Here is a 14,945-nt window from a genome sequence, read left to right as displayed (position 1 = left end):
GCATTCATCTGAACGGTGGTATTGCGATTGACTTCCCCACAATCAGCTTGCATGAAGGATTCTCGCACCCCACGAGCATGTTTATGCGTAATCTGATGGGTATGGATACGGAGGAAATGATCCGCGCGCAACCTGTGGACGCTTGCATTATGATCGGAGGTATGTGTTTCTCACAGACTGTAGAAACAATTGGGCATCATTTAGGGCTGGGGCAATTGATGTGGAGGGGATTGCGGCAATAAACGAGGAGCTTGCGTCTACGGTTTGTATCCCCCTCTACTCCACTGGGTAATGATCAGCTAACATCTAGATAGATCGGGACTTGCGGAGTTATGGGAACTGTCAGCACCATGGCTTGCATCACGGCCGCTCTGGGATTGATCCCTCCACAAGGTGCCTCGGCTCCTGCTGTGTCTGCTGCCAGGCTTCAGATTGCTGAACAGACTGGTGCCAATGCGGTTGCTGCTGCTCAGTCTCATATGGTACCACAGACTATTCTACCGGCAGGATCATTCTATAATGCTGCAACTCTCCTCCAAGCCATTGGAGGTTCTACAAACGCCATGGTCCATCTGATGGCTATCATCAACCGCCACCCAGATCCCAAAGGGTCAATAAATTTGGAAACACTGGACGACATTGGACGTCGCACTCCACTCCTGGTTGACTTGAAGCCAAGCGGCGACAACTACATGACCGATTTCCACAACGCAGGTGGAATGCTTTGTCTTTTACACCGGCAAAAGCCACTCCTCCATTTGTCTGCAAACTGTCTCAGGAGAAACCCTTGGGGAGGTTCTTGAACGCAGCTCCTTTCGCGACTTTGAGTACTCGCGGAGTATAATTCGCACTTTATCAAACCCTCTCCATCCATCATCTTCCCTGGCTGTTTTAGAGGGCAACATCGCCGCAAATGGGGCAGTCATCAAGGCCTCTGCTTCTAAAGAAAAACGGCTTCTCTGCCATTCTGGCCCAGCAGGAGTATTTTAGAACCCACAAGATATGGCTCCACGTCTCGATGACCCTAACCTCGAGGTTACAGCCGATTAAGCCCTCGTGCTGAAAGGTATCGGCCCCATCGGAAATCCAGGAATGGTAGAGGCGGGAATGATCCCCATCCCACGGAAGTTAGCCGCCCAGGGAGTCACTGATATGCTGCGAATCTCAGATGGTCGTATGTCTGGTACAGCAGGTGGAACGATCGTGTTGCATATCTCACCTGAGAGAATCACCGTTCGGTGTCATTCAAACTGGCGACTTGATTATGTGCGATGTTGACAATCGAACTCTGCGATTGGAGATTAAAGACAAAGAGCTCCAGGCGAGAATTGCAAAGAGACGGGCGGAGGTTGCCAGCACCGAGACTTCAACCTGGGTAGCAAGGAAGACCCGACGAGGATACCGGGGTTTGTATGAACGGACGGTGAATCAGGCCCATGAGGATGCGGATTTTGATGTTCTCACTGTAACAGGACCTGAGCCCCCCCCCCCCCCCCCCCCATAGTATTAAATAGTATATAAATGCAAGTAAAATCCAACTTACATGTGGTCTGTTCAGATACACAGCGTAGAAAGTATAAAGCGGAAACTCCGTCAACATGATGTAGTCTGACGGGAGGCTTCCGTTTTCTACCGTTAGCGGATAAACTCCGACGAGTCTTTATAAATGCAAACAACTCGACTGTATATTGACCATCGACAGCGATTTTATCATCAAAGATAATATTTATTTATTTATGTGCCCTTAAATTAAAGTCATTGCTGAGATTTCAAAATCAAAATGACCGAACCAACCTCTCAAACCCACCACATCAAACCCTCGGATTTAACAACCTTGGTCCAAAACATCCTCATTGGCAACGGCGTCCCCAGCGACAATGCCAAGATCGTCGCAGACTGTCTCGTCCAAGCTGATCTCCGCGGCGTAGACACGCACGGTTCCAATCGGATCCCATCTTACATGGAGCGAGTCCGCCAAAAAGTCCTGGACCCAGCTGCCTCACCACAGCTGTCACAAGTCACCCCTGTTGTTGCCCAGGTTGACGGGCACAATGCGTTTGGGTTCGTCGCAGCGCACCAGGGCATGAAGCACGCTATTGAGATGGCCGAGGTGTACGGTATTGGCATGGTCTCGGTGAAGCATTCGAACCATTTTGGAATGTCGGCGTGGTTGGTTCAGCAGGCTGTTGACGCGGGCATGTTATCTCTTGTTTTCACGAATTCATCCCCCGCACTGCCAGTTTGGGGAGGCAAGGAGAAGCTCATGGGTGTATCGCCTATTGCGTGCGGTGCGCCAGCTGGGAATGAGCGTCCGTTTATCCTCGACATGGCGCCGTCCGTGGCAGCACGGGGGAAGATCTACAAAGCCCTCCGACGCGGGGAGAAGATCCCCCAGGATTGGGCGTTGGATGCGGACGGGAACAGGACCGAGGATCCGGCCAGAGCGCTAGAGGGTGTAATGCTTCCGATGGGCGGGCCTAAAGGATCAGCACTCTCGATCATGATGGATGTGTTCTCGGGGGTGTTTTCGGGGGCAGCCTTTGCGGGACATGTCACCAACCCGTATGATCCGTCGAAACCGGCGGATGTGGGACATTTCCTGGTGGCCATCAAACCGGATCTGTTCATGAGTGTTGAGAATTTCAAGTCCCGGATGGATTATCTGTATCAGCGCGTGGTGGGATGTGAGAAGATGGAGGGAGTGGATCGCATCTACTACCCGGGGGAGATTGAACAGATCACGCGGGATCGACGGCTGGAAGAAGGAATTCCATTTACGGAAGCCGAGATTGCGGGGTTGAATCGCGAGGCGGAGATGGTTGGAGTGGAGAAGTTGAGGTATGAATAGTCTCAATTGTCTTCTTTTCATGTTTATGTCTTTTGATGAATGAGAATGGTCTGTATGTGAAATCCAATGTATTCTGTTTATGTATATCCATATATACTATCAACAGTGCTGTCATAAATAAAACCGAAGAACTCTTCGTTAATGATCATTTTCATCATATCCAAATATCTACCCCAACCATGTCATAACACCAGTCCAAAATATCAAAAAACAACCCAATAAACCGATCTTTTCTTTTTAGAGCAGGGTCTTCATGTCTTCCATGTTGCGGATACCTGCAAGGTTGCCTGCCTTGACACGCTTCAGTGTCAAGGCCGCAATGAGGGCAGCACCCACACCGGATCCATCCTCGGCCGCCATGATGGAGACCTTATCCTTCTCCTGTGGAGCCCAGTCGAGGATCTCACGCAGAGCCTGGGCTCCACGGGCCTTGAAGTGGGGGTATTTGGTGAAGACGGAACCGTCAGCACCAACGTGGCACGACTCGATGTTCTTCTTCTTGCAAATGGCGGCGACACCGCAAGCAGAGAGACGAGCGGCACGGGTTCCGATCAGCTCGGCCAGACGGCGGACCATCTCCAGCTCAGGCTGGGTGCACTTAATGCCCAAGTGGCGCTCAAAAACCTCCTCGGTCTCCTGCAAGTTCTCATAGGGGTCCTGCTCAATGGCTGCCAGGAAGGACGAGTCCAGCAGGTAGGGCTTCTTCAGCTTGGAGATGTCCTGATCTTGGAAGACAAGGCCGGGCTTGCTCTCGACGAGATCCAACAGAGCCAAACGCAGGATCTCACCCAGGTAGAGACCGGCGGTCATCTTCTCGAAAGCTTGTTGACCGGGGCGGGGGGAGTCGCGGTCGATGATGTGGTCGAACTTGGTGAGGGGCAGAACAACGTGCTCGTTGTCGAACGCTCCGTACTCGCAGTTGATGGCGACGGGCATGTCGGCGGGCAGGTTCAAGTGGGCGATCTTGGGCACGGAGCCAACGTTCTCCATATAGGCAGCGTTGACACCAGTGCCGAAGATGCAGCCAACCTTCATATCGGTGTCAGTGTATGCGGAGGCGATGAGTGTTCCGGTGGTGTCGTTGATCAACGCAGCAACCTTGATGGGCAGACCCTAAAATAGAATGAGCATCCATATATAGTATACATGACGTAGAGGGGACGTACACGCTTCTTCAGGATCTCTTCCAAAGGCGGCACAACATCTTTACCCTCAACACCGTCAATGTCGAATCCCTTGGTCCAGCGCTGGAGGATACCGTGGTCGACATATTCCTGGGTCGCGGGGTAGGAGAAAGTGAAACCCAAAGGCAGCTTAGCCAGGCTCTGACCCTCGTGGTGGTACTCGATGAACTGCTGGAGACAGTCGGCAATGTACTCCCACAGTTCCTCGGCGGTACCGGTTCTGAGCTCATCGGGCATACGGTATTTGGACTGGGTGATATCGAAGGCGCCCTTCTCCTTGGTCAAGGTGATTTCACAGACACGCAGGTTGGTGCCGCCCATGTCGAGGGCCAGAAAAGTTCCCTCTTCGTGACCATCGGGGTATCCCATAACCCAGGTGACATTCATCGGCTAGAAGGGATTAGTGATGAACAAAACAAAAGAATCGCGCATTGCAAGAAAGGGAAGCTCACAATGTTACCACCCTCGACGCTGAGACCTGTAATCATCGCATCCGATTAGTTTGCGCTGCTGATAAGACGCTCGTGCGCAGGGGAAACCCACCCTTCTCAAGCTCCTTGACGAAGTGGTTAACGACCTCCTTCAACTTGGCAGTGTCGACAGTGAAAACATCCTCAAACTCCTTGATCTGGCTCAGGAGGTTCTGGGGCAAATCGGCCGTCGATCCTGTTGAAACAACACAATTAGAGCTGCTTTGCGATGCACTGCGGGGAGCCTTTGGTAAGCTTACCCTTGCGGGATGGAGGCTGCTTGGGACCAAGTCCGACCATGATGACTGAGGATGTAGATCTAGATGAGGAATTGGAGGGATGAAATAAAATGGGGTATAAACGAGAACAGCGAGATGGAGAAGGAGAAAAAAAGAATAGAGAGAAGGAAAAAAAGAGGGTGAGAGTGAGACAAAGCGTCAAGATATGAAAACAGCAGAGGCCGCAGAGAACGTGGGGCAACGAATCGCGGATTGCCCCGCAGTGCCAAAACCTGGTGGAAATTCGACTTCACCGGGCGGTCATTTGGGATTTGCGGTTTGTAACTAGAGGCAATTCGAGCCGTGCGAAAAGCGCGTTATTACTGTGATTAGAATGGGCAAACGGGACGGACTGGAGGCGATGATGGAGTGGAGTGGAGATGGAGGAGAGGAGTCCGGCGTGATGCGGTTTTCTGCATCCTGGCTGTCTCTACAGAAAATTCTTCATCAATGCGACACATTATTCTACTCGAGATCATTTCATTATTACGGCAGTCGTGGTGGTTTGTATTCATCATCATCTTGCCGGTTTAAACAAGTCGATCTCTTTCCACCTTGATGAACGCTATTTCATCATAGCCTCTTTTTTGCCACTGTCAATCCTGCTATGACATCCACCAGAAAGATTGGAATCCGGCCTGGTCAAGGTGCTTCAATTCTTTCAAATCATGTATCCATGCTCAAGTAGAATTGAACAAATATGTAACCAGCTCCACACACGGCCTCGACTCCAATTCGTTCGTATAGACACATCAATCATCACACGCCATTGGGGAATCTAAACCTATCTCAACTCATATCTACTATCTATCATCGTCATTCAGTTCATCTCTATCCTTACTGGCTCGCTTTATTCTTCCCCGCCAGAAAAGGGAAGACATGCCCCAATCCACTGTAGCTTTCGTCCTCCGCCGGACGAAGAGTCTTTGAACCCTCCAATCGCTCTCGCACTCGCTGTGTGTATGCATCCGATATTCCCAAGGTCCGGTCGACTTCCTCTGTCAGGCGTTCCACTTCATCTTGTAGTCGCTCATCCCTCGTCAACGAAGGGGCATTCTCGGCCTCCCGGGACTCTTTGTCGGGGTTGGTTTGCTCCCATAGCCGCTCCAGTTCCTGACCCCAGCCCATCGCCTGCGCGAATTTCCGCACTCCGGCATCACAATCTCCAAGTAGAAGCACATCGTCCGGGCGGGACCCCATTCCCCCCACGCGCTCCATGTTGATGAGTACTCGGGGGACACCATCCTTGCAGAATCCCGGTAGACTAGCAAATGGCTGTACAGACAGACTCGTACCCATGACAATGCACAGGTCGGCCTCCTCTGGAAGCGTCCGGTTCAGGAAGAAGTCCTCCGGTAGCGCTTCCCCGAAAAAGACAATGTCCGGCTTCACCAACCCATTGCACTGGGAGCAGTGCGGCACCTTGCCCGTATCAATGGCCTCCTTCATCATCTTCTCCGGGTACTCCGCTTTGCATTCAATGCACTTCTGAGAAGCAAAGCTACCATGGGCCTCAATAATCATGTCACCCGGTAAACCCGCCTGGCGCTCAAGACAGTCGATGTTCTGCGAAAAGTGTTTCAACAGCATACCCTTATCGTAAAGTAATTTAATGAACGAGTGGGAAATGGTCGGTCGATACCGACCTGGAGCAAGTTCGCGCGCCAGGGCATAAAAAGGACGGGGGTTGCTCCGGAAGAAGCTGATATCGAACACAGCCTCGGGATCAGGGAGGTCGAGATGGGCGAGATTGGCGTAGATACCTGTATCGGGGGATCGAAAGTCGGGAATGCCTGCTGAAGTGCTAATTCCTGCGCCCACCTATGCCCATATTGTCAGCCCACAGTAGTTTTCGCGAAAGAGGTGCGGGGGGTGTTACCATCACCACAATCCGTCGCACATTTTTGTCCTTGATATACTTGGCCACCGACTCCATATTCCGCGCCTCTAGCACGGAAGGAGGGGTTTTCTCATCGACCATTGTCGACGGTTCATTGCCCATGATGCGACGGCCACGGCCAGACTTGGGCCTGTGCTGGTGTCTTGGTTTGCGACGGCGACCGATGGTGACGGTTGTTGAGTCAAACGAAAGGATCTAGTCGGAATAAACACAGCTTTACCGTGTAGACTATGGAGAAGAGATTATCGGGGTATCGCGAGAGTAAAAGGCAGATAAAACCTCCAGCGATTAAAAAAAGAATGACGTCGAGCAGAAATGACTGGAGATGTCTGGATCGGGTAAGGCACTAGTGCCTGAGGTGTCAATCGAGTATTGTCGCAACAATACGGCTTCATCAAATATCCATCGAGGGGAATTGGGCCTGATCCTCTTTTCAATCCAAACAATTGCGCTTCTCTGCCAGCAGAGAAGAAATCCAGAATCCAAATCCACCACCCCTCATTCGCCGATCCTCTCCAGCTTTTCTGTTTCTCCTGATCTCACCGCCTTGCTCTCTCCACCAACCCATTTTCATCCAGCAGTCAACAAGACAGATCGCCCATCTTCCCCCCTCGATCTGCTTTCTTCTCCAACCTTCAGATCCGGACAATGTCCAAACCGTCCGGCCTCACTGCGGTCAATGGACACGCAGAGTCTCCATCGGATCGACCTCCCCCGCAATCCGCATCGTCCCCACCACCCGACATCTACAATGCCAGCTCCGTCGCAGAGATAAAGGCCACCCTGTCGCACCTCCACAACCAAGAGGCCTCCGTCACAGCCCGTTTAGATGCACTCGTGGCTTCGCAGAAGGATTTCTCTCGGGAATTGGGTCGATTGGATGTACTACGTGCCAACCTCGGGTCTAAAACCAGCACTACTCGTTCTATCAGCCATGGCATGCTCTCCGATGCCGCTGCCACTGCCGACCGTATCTCCAGTGCCGTTCGCAGCCTCGATCTGGAACAGGCCCGGGTGAAGGCTACTCTGGAAGTCGTAGAGCAGGTAGCTGAGCTCAAGGCTTGCGTACTGGGTGTCTCGGGCTCCATGGGGGCTCCGCAGGACTGGGAGACGGCTGCTAGTTATCTCAACCGGGCGTCCAAGATCCCCGCGGAGGTGGTGCATGGTGCATTCGCAGCTGAGATGGTTCCCACGGCTGAAGTCCCGGACCCGCCGAATGTTACATTGGAGAATGCAGCTGAGTCGTTATGTGGTTTGTTTCTCCGCGAGTTTGACAAGGCCGTCAAGGAGAACAACGGAGCCAAGATCACGCGGTTCTTTAAACTGTTTCCCCTCATTGGCCGCTCCGAGGTTGGACTGGATGTTTATGGACGATATGTATGCCAGGGCGTGGCAGCGCGTGCACGAAGCAACCTCAATGCGGGCGCTGGAGGGTCTCAAAGCAAAGATGGATTCTTCTACGCCAACGCTCTTACCAAATTGTTCGAGCACATTGCACAGATTGTCGGTGGCCACGGTGGACTTGTCGAGCGTCATTATGGCCCGCGGAAAATGAACCGGGTCATTGAACGGTTGCAAGTCGAAGCAGATGTCCAGGGAGGCATTATTCTTGACACTTGGAGTGACGAGAGGCATGTGGATCGCAAGCTTACGGATATCAAGTCGTACGCGTTCACTTTCCTGGTCCAGAGCTTTCTTCCTGCGCAGCGGACAGGGACTCCACGGTCGAACTCCCCAGCGAATCGAGACGGTAGCGCAGCTCCCGGGGAAGATGAGGGAGTGGACATGAAAGAGATTGACGGGCTACTAAACGAGATGGGCGTCATGTTGGGCCGGTGGTCACTTTACTGTCGGTTTTTGGCTGATACATGCAATGTAAGTGTCCGTTTCTTTTAAGTATCTGACTCAACCCATCTGACACAACCATGCAGGCTCCTGAGGAAGGGGAGGACGATGATCGACGATTGGTGATGCCAGCGTTCCTAAAGGAATCTTTACTGTCCCGGAAGATCAATGACCGCATAGCCACTCCATTCAACACCATGACTACATTCTTCCTTCGACGGTCGGTAGAAAAGGCGTTCCAGATGGATGAGCAGCCTGCTGGCTTGACTTTGCACCCGCAGAGGCCATTGAAAGCGGATCCACCACATATCACCTCTGCCGTGGATGATATCATGTACATAGTCAACAAGGTCCTGCAACAATCCTTGGCCACGTCTCAAATTGCAGTGGTCACCAATGTTGTGCCCACATTGGCAAGGGTGCTAGGATCCGACTTTATCGGCATGACGCAGCGGAAGATGCGCGACGAATGCTACCCCCGGGCTGCTGTCCAGGGTGCCCAGCCGCCTGAACAGATAGTGCTCTCGTTCTTGGTCCTGATCAACAACCTCGACGTCGCCGTCGACTATATTCGCCGCATTGTGCAGAACAATAGGGAAAAGAAGCAAGCCGTGATGGGACCGGATGGAATACCAGAAGAAACGGACCAGCTGCGCTCACTCTTCCCTGCACCCGCAGAAACTGCCCTCGTGGCACAGACGATACAGACCCTATCTTCATCCTTCGAATCCAAGGTCAACGATCTCCTATCTGACGGCATCCAAGTCACATTCAACAACGTCGTCAAGCATCGTCTCCGTCCCATCCTCGCCGACGCCTTCCGTGACATCGAATACCAACCCCGCGATGACCGAGACCCCACCAGCACCGTCTACAACGACTACCACCACGACGATGACGATGCCGACGGCGACGACGACACCAGCCGAGCCGAGCTCGTCCGTCCTCGCTTCGCAGCCAGCTGGTCCGAGTTACTCCTCCCCATTGCCCGCATCCTGACCGCACCTGCCTTTGACCGTCTCCTCACCGTAACAATCGCCTATCTAACTCGCCTCCTGGAGAAACGACTCTGGTCCTACCAGGGCCGTGTCAATTCCCTGGGCGCCACCCGACTCGAACGCGATATATCCGGTGTTGTCGCGGCGGCGGTAGACGTCGGGGGTGGACATGGAGCGCCGGGCCGGTATCGACACCGCGAGGCCTTTGCGCGGTGTATGCAAATGGTCATGGTCATGGGGATGGATGATGATGAGTGGGAGGATGTTATGAAAGGAGGGGAGACGGCCGAGGTGATTGATCGGCTGAGCGTGGAGGAGAGGGTAAGGGCTAGGGGGATGGTGAGACGGGATATGGTTTAAGCTATACTGTATCGGCATTTTTTGATTCTATGTTTGCTGTATATAAAATTGACACTTTCATCCTTTATTGAGTAACCCCAATTAGCGATGTAAGACGTCATGTCATACATGTGACAACTTAATCTACGAACTACAGATGTACTACAAGATGAGACACAGGTTCCACAATAAAATAACTTTAATCTATGCACAGTCATCGTTGGTATCCTTTTGTTGCAAACCCAAGAAAGAATACGATCCCGCCCGATATCTAATATGTACAGTCGACCAGATGAAAAAACGCCAGACCCAAGACCCACAGGTAGGAATACACATCGGAAATAAATGGCTCAAACCCCAGGCTATAAAGAGAAAATAACAAACGACGCTGGATATCTTGAAGGAAAGGAAAAGGGGAAATAAACAAAGGGGGCTCTATGCAAGAGAAATCAGAAAACAAGGGGGAAAACCGGACTATGACTCGGTTTTCTCATTGATGGTTTCAGACGGAGATGGCTGGTGGGATTCTCCAGCTGGGTGCTGCTCAGCGACTTGTCGTGGAGCGGGAGCAATGGCATGCGGAGCGTGGGCCAATTTGATTTCTTGAATGCCCGAGTCTCCTTCGCTGCCTCCGCGGCTGCTAATCCCCACGGGCACTTGGCCCTCCAGCATCATTTCACTGTGCTCGCCAATTCCGTACCGAGCCGCGTGGGGGATCTCGTGGCCATCCTCGAGCTGATCTTGCTTCTGTGGGGTCCAGGCGAGGTAATCTCTGCGGACCTCAACGTAGTCGTAGGCGAATTCACCCAGTTGGTCGTCGTCCATACCCAGCAATTCAGCCTCCTCAGATGCACGCAGTTTCAGACCGGGGATGGCGTTAATGGCGTGGGCAATGATAGCGGACATGACAAAAGCGTAGGCGCAGGTAGCCACGATGTAGGCGATTTGGATGTAGAGTTGCTTGTAGTTGTGGATGATCCATCCTCCAACACCAGAACCAGTGTTCACACCGTCGAGTCCAACAATCGCATCGTCACCGAAGAGGGCGTTGGCGAGGAGGCCGACAATTCCAGCGACACCGTGCTCAGCGAACACATCCATCGAGTCGTCGATTCGGATCCAGTATTTCACTTGGTTACGTTAGTATGGGAATTAACCCGCTAGATATGGAAAGAAACATACCCTTGGTGGCATAGTTGCAAACAATTCCAGTCACAATTCCCAAGACCACACTACCCCAGGGAGTGATAAAACCAGAGGCCGGGGTAGCAGCGACCAGACCGGAGATAGTGCCAGAGCACCATCCGACCATCGACCACTTGCGAGCCAAGCGCCAATCGAGAAGAACCCAAGTGATCGAGGCAAAAGCAGCTGTCAAGTTGGTGTTCCAGCATGCCATGGCGGCGCGGAGGTTGGCACCAAAGGACGAACCACCGTTGAACCCCAACCAACCAAACCACAGGAAAACGGTACCGAGCAGAATGAGAGAAACGTTGTGGGGGCGGAAGTTGAGCATCATTCGCTCCTGTCGACGACCGAGGACCATCGAGTAAGCAAGGGCAGACAGACCGGATCCGATTTCGACAGGGCCACCTCCTGCATAGTCCATAACACCGTATTTATAAGCCCATCCGTTGACATTCCAGGCCCAGCAAGCCAGGGGGCAGTAGACGATAGTGGCCCAGATGAAGGTGAAAACCATGGCAGGGAGTAGACGACCGCGTTCGGCAACTGCTCCCATGATAATCGCGGCAGTAACAGCACAGAATTGCATCTAACCGAATGAAAGTCAGCTAGAGCCCAGGAAATACATGATTGTTCGAATGACCATACCTGGTAGAACGCGTAAAGCAGGTTAGGGATAAGGGGCGATCCAGGACTGGGATCGCCCAGGGTCTTCATCAAACCGAAATTGCGGAGGTTGCCGATATAGCCATTGGTAGCGGTCGGTGAAAAGGCCAACGAGTAGCCCCAGAAGTACCACTGGAAAGTAACGACAGACATGGAAGCCATACAGGCCCAGATCATACTGAGAGCGGACTTGCGACGGGCCAAACCAGAGTAGAGGAAACCGAGACCGGGGACCATGACCATGACCATGGCAGCTGCCACGATGATATAGGCCTGGTCACCCGATTGAAACCATTTGTTCAAGTTCTCCGTTCCTGGGGAGATTGTTAGTTGATTGTTGATTTGAGGCTTTTTTCAATGACTGTAGGAATCATACTGGAATCACCACCCAAGTTGACATTGGTAGAGAGATCATAGTTGGAGGGAGCTCCAGTCCAGTTGTAAGAAGCATAGTCCGGGGCGTAAGGAGCGACGCCTTCAGTAGACGCCATGGCGAAGATTAAAAGGGGTCGAGAGTAGACTGGCGGTTGAAAGGAAGTCGAAAGATGAAGGCGAGTTGAGAACCACCACCAGGGGGATTCTCACGAGGAGCAAAGAATGAAAGAGATGGAGATTGGGGGAGGTGGAGAGAGAGAGGAGAGAAAGGTGGAAGGAGGAAAGGGAGAATCGTCTGGAGAAGAGGAAAATCAGGTAGGATGACGATTTCTCTTTCACCTTTTTGTTCGATGAAACTCCGCCTTCAGTCGTGGAGAAAGAAAGTCGCCACGGGGAGGCGTCGGTATATGTATAGCTAATCGAGCATCAACGTTCTGGAAGAGCGTCCCGGTGGAGCCTCCGAAGTGGGAATGGATGGATGGAACTGGACGGGACGAATTTGCGGTTTGAGTTTTCTTCGAGAGTTTCTGAGTCAAAAAAAGATAGATCGACGGACGGTGGAGAATGCTGCCCAAGAGCTGATATTATTATTATTATTTGGTAAGTGAAGATATTCAACCCGTCTTTGTAGGTACACTGTAAGATGAGTCTCTTTAATTATTAAAAGAGAAGAAGAATCGGAAAACCAGAGAATAAGAGAAGGAAGGGAGCAGCGTTTAAGCTCTGGAGCAAAAACGAGAAAATCAATAATCGAATAATAGAATAAAATAAAACAAAACAAACGCAGGAGATAACAGAGGAACTTAAATTGGCCAATCACCGTGGGCCCTGGCTGACAGCCCATAATTGGGGCCTTCCATTCTGTTCTCTCCATCCCCATGCTGTATGTTAGTATATTATTAGCATATTAGTACTCATATAGCATGGCTTCGTCTTTTTTTTTTTCTGTTCAATTCAATTCATCTTCATCTTCTTCAGCATCTCGTTCAGCATCTTCTTCATCGTGAAAGTGGCAATCGGCCCATCCCCGTCGGCCAAGACCCCCGCTGGAACTGCTCAGATCGGTGGCAAGTACATAATCATATTATCATTTCATTTCCCACGGATAACACCAGATAGAACAGAGATACCTTCCCTCCAATCAATATTCCGCTTTGGTTAATTTTTCTGCCTTCCGCTTCATCCTCTGGTTAATTCCTTTGCGTTGCTTTTTCTCTCCCTTTCTCGCGTGTTTCAACCATGGGGAATCCAAGGCTTGTCCTCCGTAGCTAGACCGATTTAGTCCTGTAGCACTACCGGAGAGTGTCCATAGTCCATATGGTCTGAGGCGGAGAGTGAAGATCCCAGTGTGTAAAACAAGAGGACGAAAAACAAAAAGTGGGTGGTCTTTCATCATCCATTTCTTCTTCTTTTTTTGGGGGCTGCAGCTTTTATGGATACTCTCGACCATATCTACTATCTATCTATCTCTTCCTCTCTGCTTCTGACGATAAGTATCAAGATACATCCCCAGCACCTGGCCTTACTACTACTATATGGCAGTCCATCGGAATTCGCCTGACTGGCTCTCTGCCATCGCCGCCCTGCTTATCTGCAGTGTTTGTTTCTCTCAAGTCATCCATTGGCGCTGCACCCTATCAGACAAACGATTGGCTGTGAGGTCCCGATAAGGCCCTGTCCGCCACCACCGCGCCAAGTGGGTCCCGCTATCGCCGCATCCGGCTAGGGAAGGCGAGATCCACCCGCCTCCACTGATAACGATTGAGTGTCGACCAATCACAGCGATGCTTTTAGGATTTGGCCCTTCGTCCCTCATTCAACCGATGCCTTCGGGCATTTCAGGAACGACATCGGATGGCCGTTGGTTCCCTATCTGACGCCGTCGGATTCGGTCTTGGCTTCTTATTTCTACCTTATCTCTTGGCTACCCTATATCGAAGTGGAATAACGGTTGACTCCATAGTCTTCTACCAAGTAGAAGGTAACTACTATAGAGGACACATGGCTGTAATATGGTCATAGTCTATCTGCAGTGGATAATGTCACTGGCGTTTAGTGTACCAACCCAGCGTACGAGAACCGATCCATTCCGCCGGGACTGCAGATTCCTATCTCTCCCTCTCCTGGCCAATCAGCATCCAGCCGTATTTAGAGTGTGTCTGACTGTCATCGATTTGCATCACAATATGAAACTGATAACAGATACAGTCACTATCAAGGCGTTACCCCCCTGGCTACCTATTAGTAAACATCCCCAAAACAATCACCTCCTATCCTGATCAGTAGTTTCTAATGCTTCGCCCTACGACCCTTATTGAAGATCGACCCAATAGTTTCAATAGCTGCAGCCAGAGCATGGGCCATAGATAGACTGCAGTGGGGTCTAAACTGCGATGTTGTGCAGACAACTAGGCCTGTACTTATTTATCTCGACTTGAGTTGTCCATATCCTAGATTGCTTGCTTACTTACTGGTAACGCATGTGATGTATCTGCTCAGCTGCAAGCAAGGCATACCGATTACAGTTTGCCTGGTTGCCTCGTCCTCCGCATCATCACATGCCAGAATATCGTATCCATCTCGTGCCGCGACATCACTGGCGATTGTTACTTAATATGCTCCCACATCACACTCACTGGCCATGGCCCACTGAAGTTTCTGGGGAAGAGGGTCTGTACATCCAGTCTAGGGACGGGGTACATACAGCCAATCAGCCAGTCAGCCACTATCAGCGACATGCATAATACAGTGTGTCATGATTGCTGTAAGGATGACTCTTCATAAGCCGCTTTTTGTGTTACCTTGCTCCATAGTAGTTAGTACCTAGGTACTACTCCTTTCCTCCTGCGTATCCATT

At 51.4% G+C, this 14,945-nt stretch overlaps 7 protein-coding genes across 7 annotated transcripts; 4 read left to right on the top strand and 3 right to left on the bottom strand.

Moving 5' to 3' along the window:
- The first annotated feature begins 313 nt into the window (after window positions 1-313).
- ASPWEDRAFT_748824 (uncharacterized protein) lies at window positions 314-986 on the top strand. The gene has a single exon (XM_040839529.1). The coding sequence runs from the start codon at window positions 333-335 to the stop codon at window positions 801-803; it is 471 nt and encodes a 156-aa protein (XP_040684370.1). The 5' UTR covers window positions 314-332; the 3' UTR covers window positions 804-986.
- A 794-nt stretch (window positions 987-1,780) lies between these two features.
- Window positions 1,781-2,848, top strand: ASPWEDRAFT_120732 (Ldh family oxidoreductase; the record flags this gene model as incomplete). The annotated part of the gene is made up of 1 exon (XM_040829011.1): window positions 1,781-2,848. One exon carries the CDS (start codon window positions 1,781-1,783, stop codon window positions 2,846-2,848), a length of 1,068 nt encoding a protein of 355 aa, XP_040684369.1.
- A 237-nt stretch (window positions 2,849-3,085) lies between these two features.
- ASPWEDRAFT_120797 (putative hexokinase Kxk) lies at window positions 3,086-4,802 on the bottom strand (the record flags this gene model as incomplete). The annotated part of the gene is made up of 5 exons (XM_040829015.1): window positions 3,086-3,961; window positions 4,015-4,422; window positions 4,485-4,510; window positions 4,576-4,698; window positions 4,763-4,802. The coding sequence occupies 5 exons, from the start codon at window positions 4,800-4,802 to the stop codon at window positions 3,086-3,088; spliced, it is 1,473 nt and encodes a 490-aa protein (XP_040684368.1).
- Window positions 4,803-5,478: 676 nt separating this feature from the next.
- Window positions 5,479-6,893, bottom strand: ASPWEDRAFT_724733 (SIR2 family NAD-dependent protein deacylase). The gene is made up of 2 exons (XM_040839246.1): window positions 6,660-6,893; window positions 5,479-6,601 (listed from the first exon to the last, which is right to left on the bottom strand). Exons 1-2 carry the CDS (start codon window positions 6,780-6,782, stop codon window positions 5,618-5,620), a joined length of 1,107 nt encoding a protein of 368 aa, XP_040684367.1. The 5' UTR covers window positions 6,783-6,893; the 3' UTR covers window positions 5,479-5,617.
- Window positions 6,894-7,328: 435 nt separating this feature from the next.
- ASPWEDRAFT_120945 (Golgi transport complex subunit COG4) lies at window positions 7,329-9,883 on the top strand (the record flags this gene model as incomplete). The annotated part of the gene is made up of 2 exons (XM_040829031.1): window positions 7,329-8,555; window positions 8,612-9,883. 2 exons carry the CDS (start codon window positions 7,329-7,331, stop codon window positions 9,881-9,883), a joined length of 2,499 nt encoding a protein of 832 aa, XP_040684366.1.
- Window positions 9,884-10,336: 453 nt separating this feature from the next.
- Window positions 10,337-12,204, bottom strand: ASPWEDRAFT_177338 (ammonium transporter; the record flags this gene model as incomplete). Its single annotated transcript, XM_040831641.1, has 4 exons — window positions 10,337-10,992; window positions 11,045-11,636; window positions 11,696-12,027; window positions 12,090-12,204. The coding sequence occupies 4 exons, from the start codon at window positions 12,202-12,204 to the stop codon at window positions 10,337-10,339; spliced, it is 1,695 nt and encodes a 564-aa protein (XP_040684365.1).
- A 1,798-nt stretch (window positions 12,205-14,002) lies between these two features.
- Window positions 14,003-14,506, top strand: ASPWEDRAFT_724725 (uncharacterized protein). Its single transcript, XM_040839245.1, has one exon. The coding sequence runs from the start codon at window positions 14,101-14,103 to the stop codon at window positions 14,365-14,367; it is 267 nt and encodes an 88-aa protein (XP_040684364.1). The 5' UTR covers window positions 14,003-14,100; the 3' UTR covers window positions 14,368-14,506.
- Window positions 14,507-14,945: the final 439 nt, after the last annotated feature.

This window comes from Aspergillus wentii (genome assembly GCF_001890725.1).
Source record: "Aspergillus wentii DTO 134E9 unplaced genomic scaffold ASPWEscaffold_9, whole genome shotgun sequence".
NCBI lineage: Eukaryota > Fungi > Ascomycota > Eurotiomycetes > Eurotiales > Aspergillaceae > Aspergillus > Aspergillus wentii.
This window is presented reverse-complemented; position numbering and strand designations above follow the sequence as displayed.

Bases quoted from the DNA above. Each gene is read 5' to 3' on its own strand.
- ASPWEDRAFT_724733 (XM_040839246.1), bottom strand. From the start codon at position 6,782: ATGGGCAATGAACCGTCGACAATGGTCGATGAGAAAACCCCTCCTTCC. The intron at 6,602-6,659 runs GTAACACCCCCC...ATATGGGCATAG, and splicing joins TGCGACGGATTGTGGTGATG to GTGGGCGCAGGAATTAGCAC.
- ASPWEDRAFT_748824 (XM_040839529.1), top strand. From the start codon at position 333: ATGGGAACTGTCAGCACCATGGCTTGCATCACGGCCGCTCTGGGATTG.
- ASPWEDRAFT_724725 (XM_040839245.1), top strand. From the start codon at position 14,101: ATGGTCATAGTCTATCTGCAGTGGATAATGTCACTGGCGTTTAGTGTA.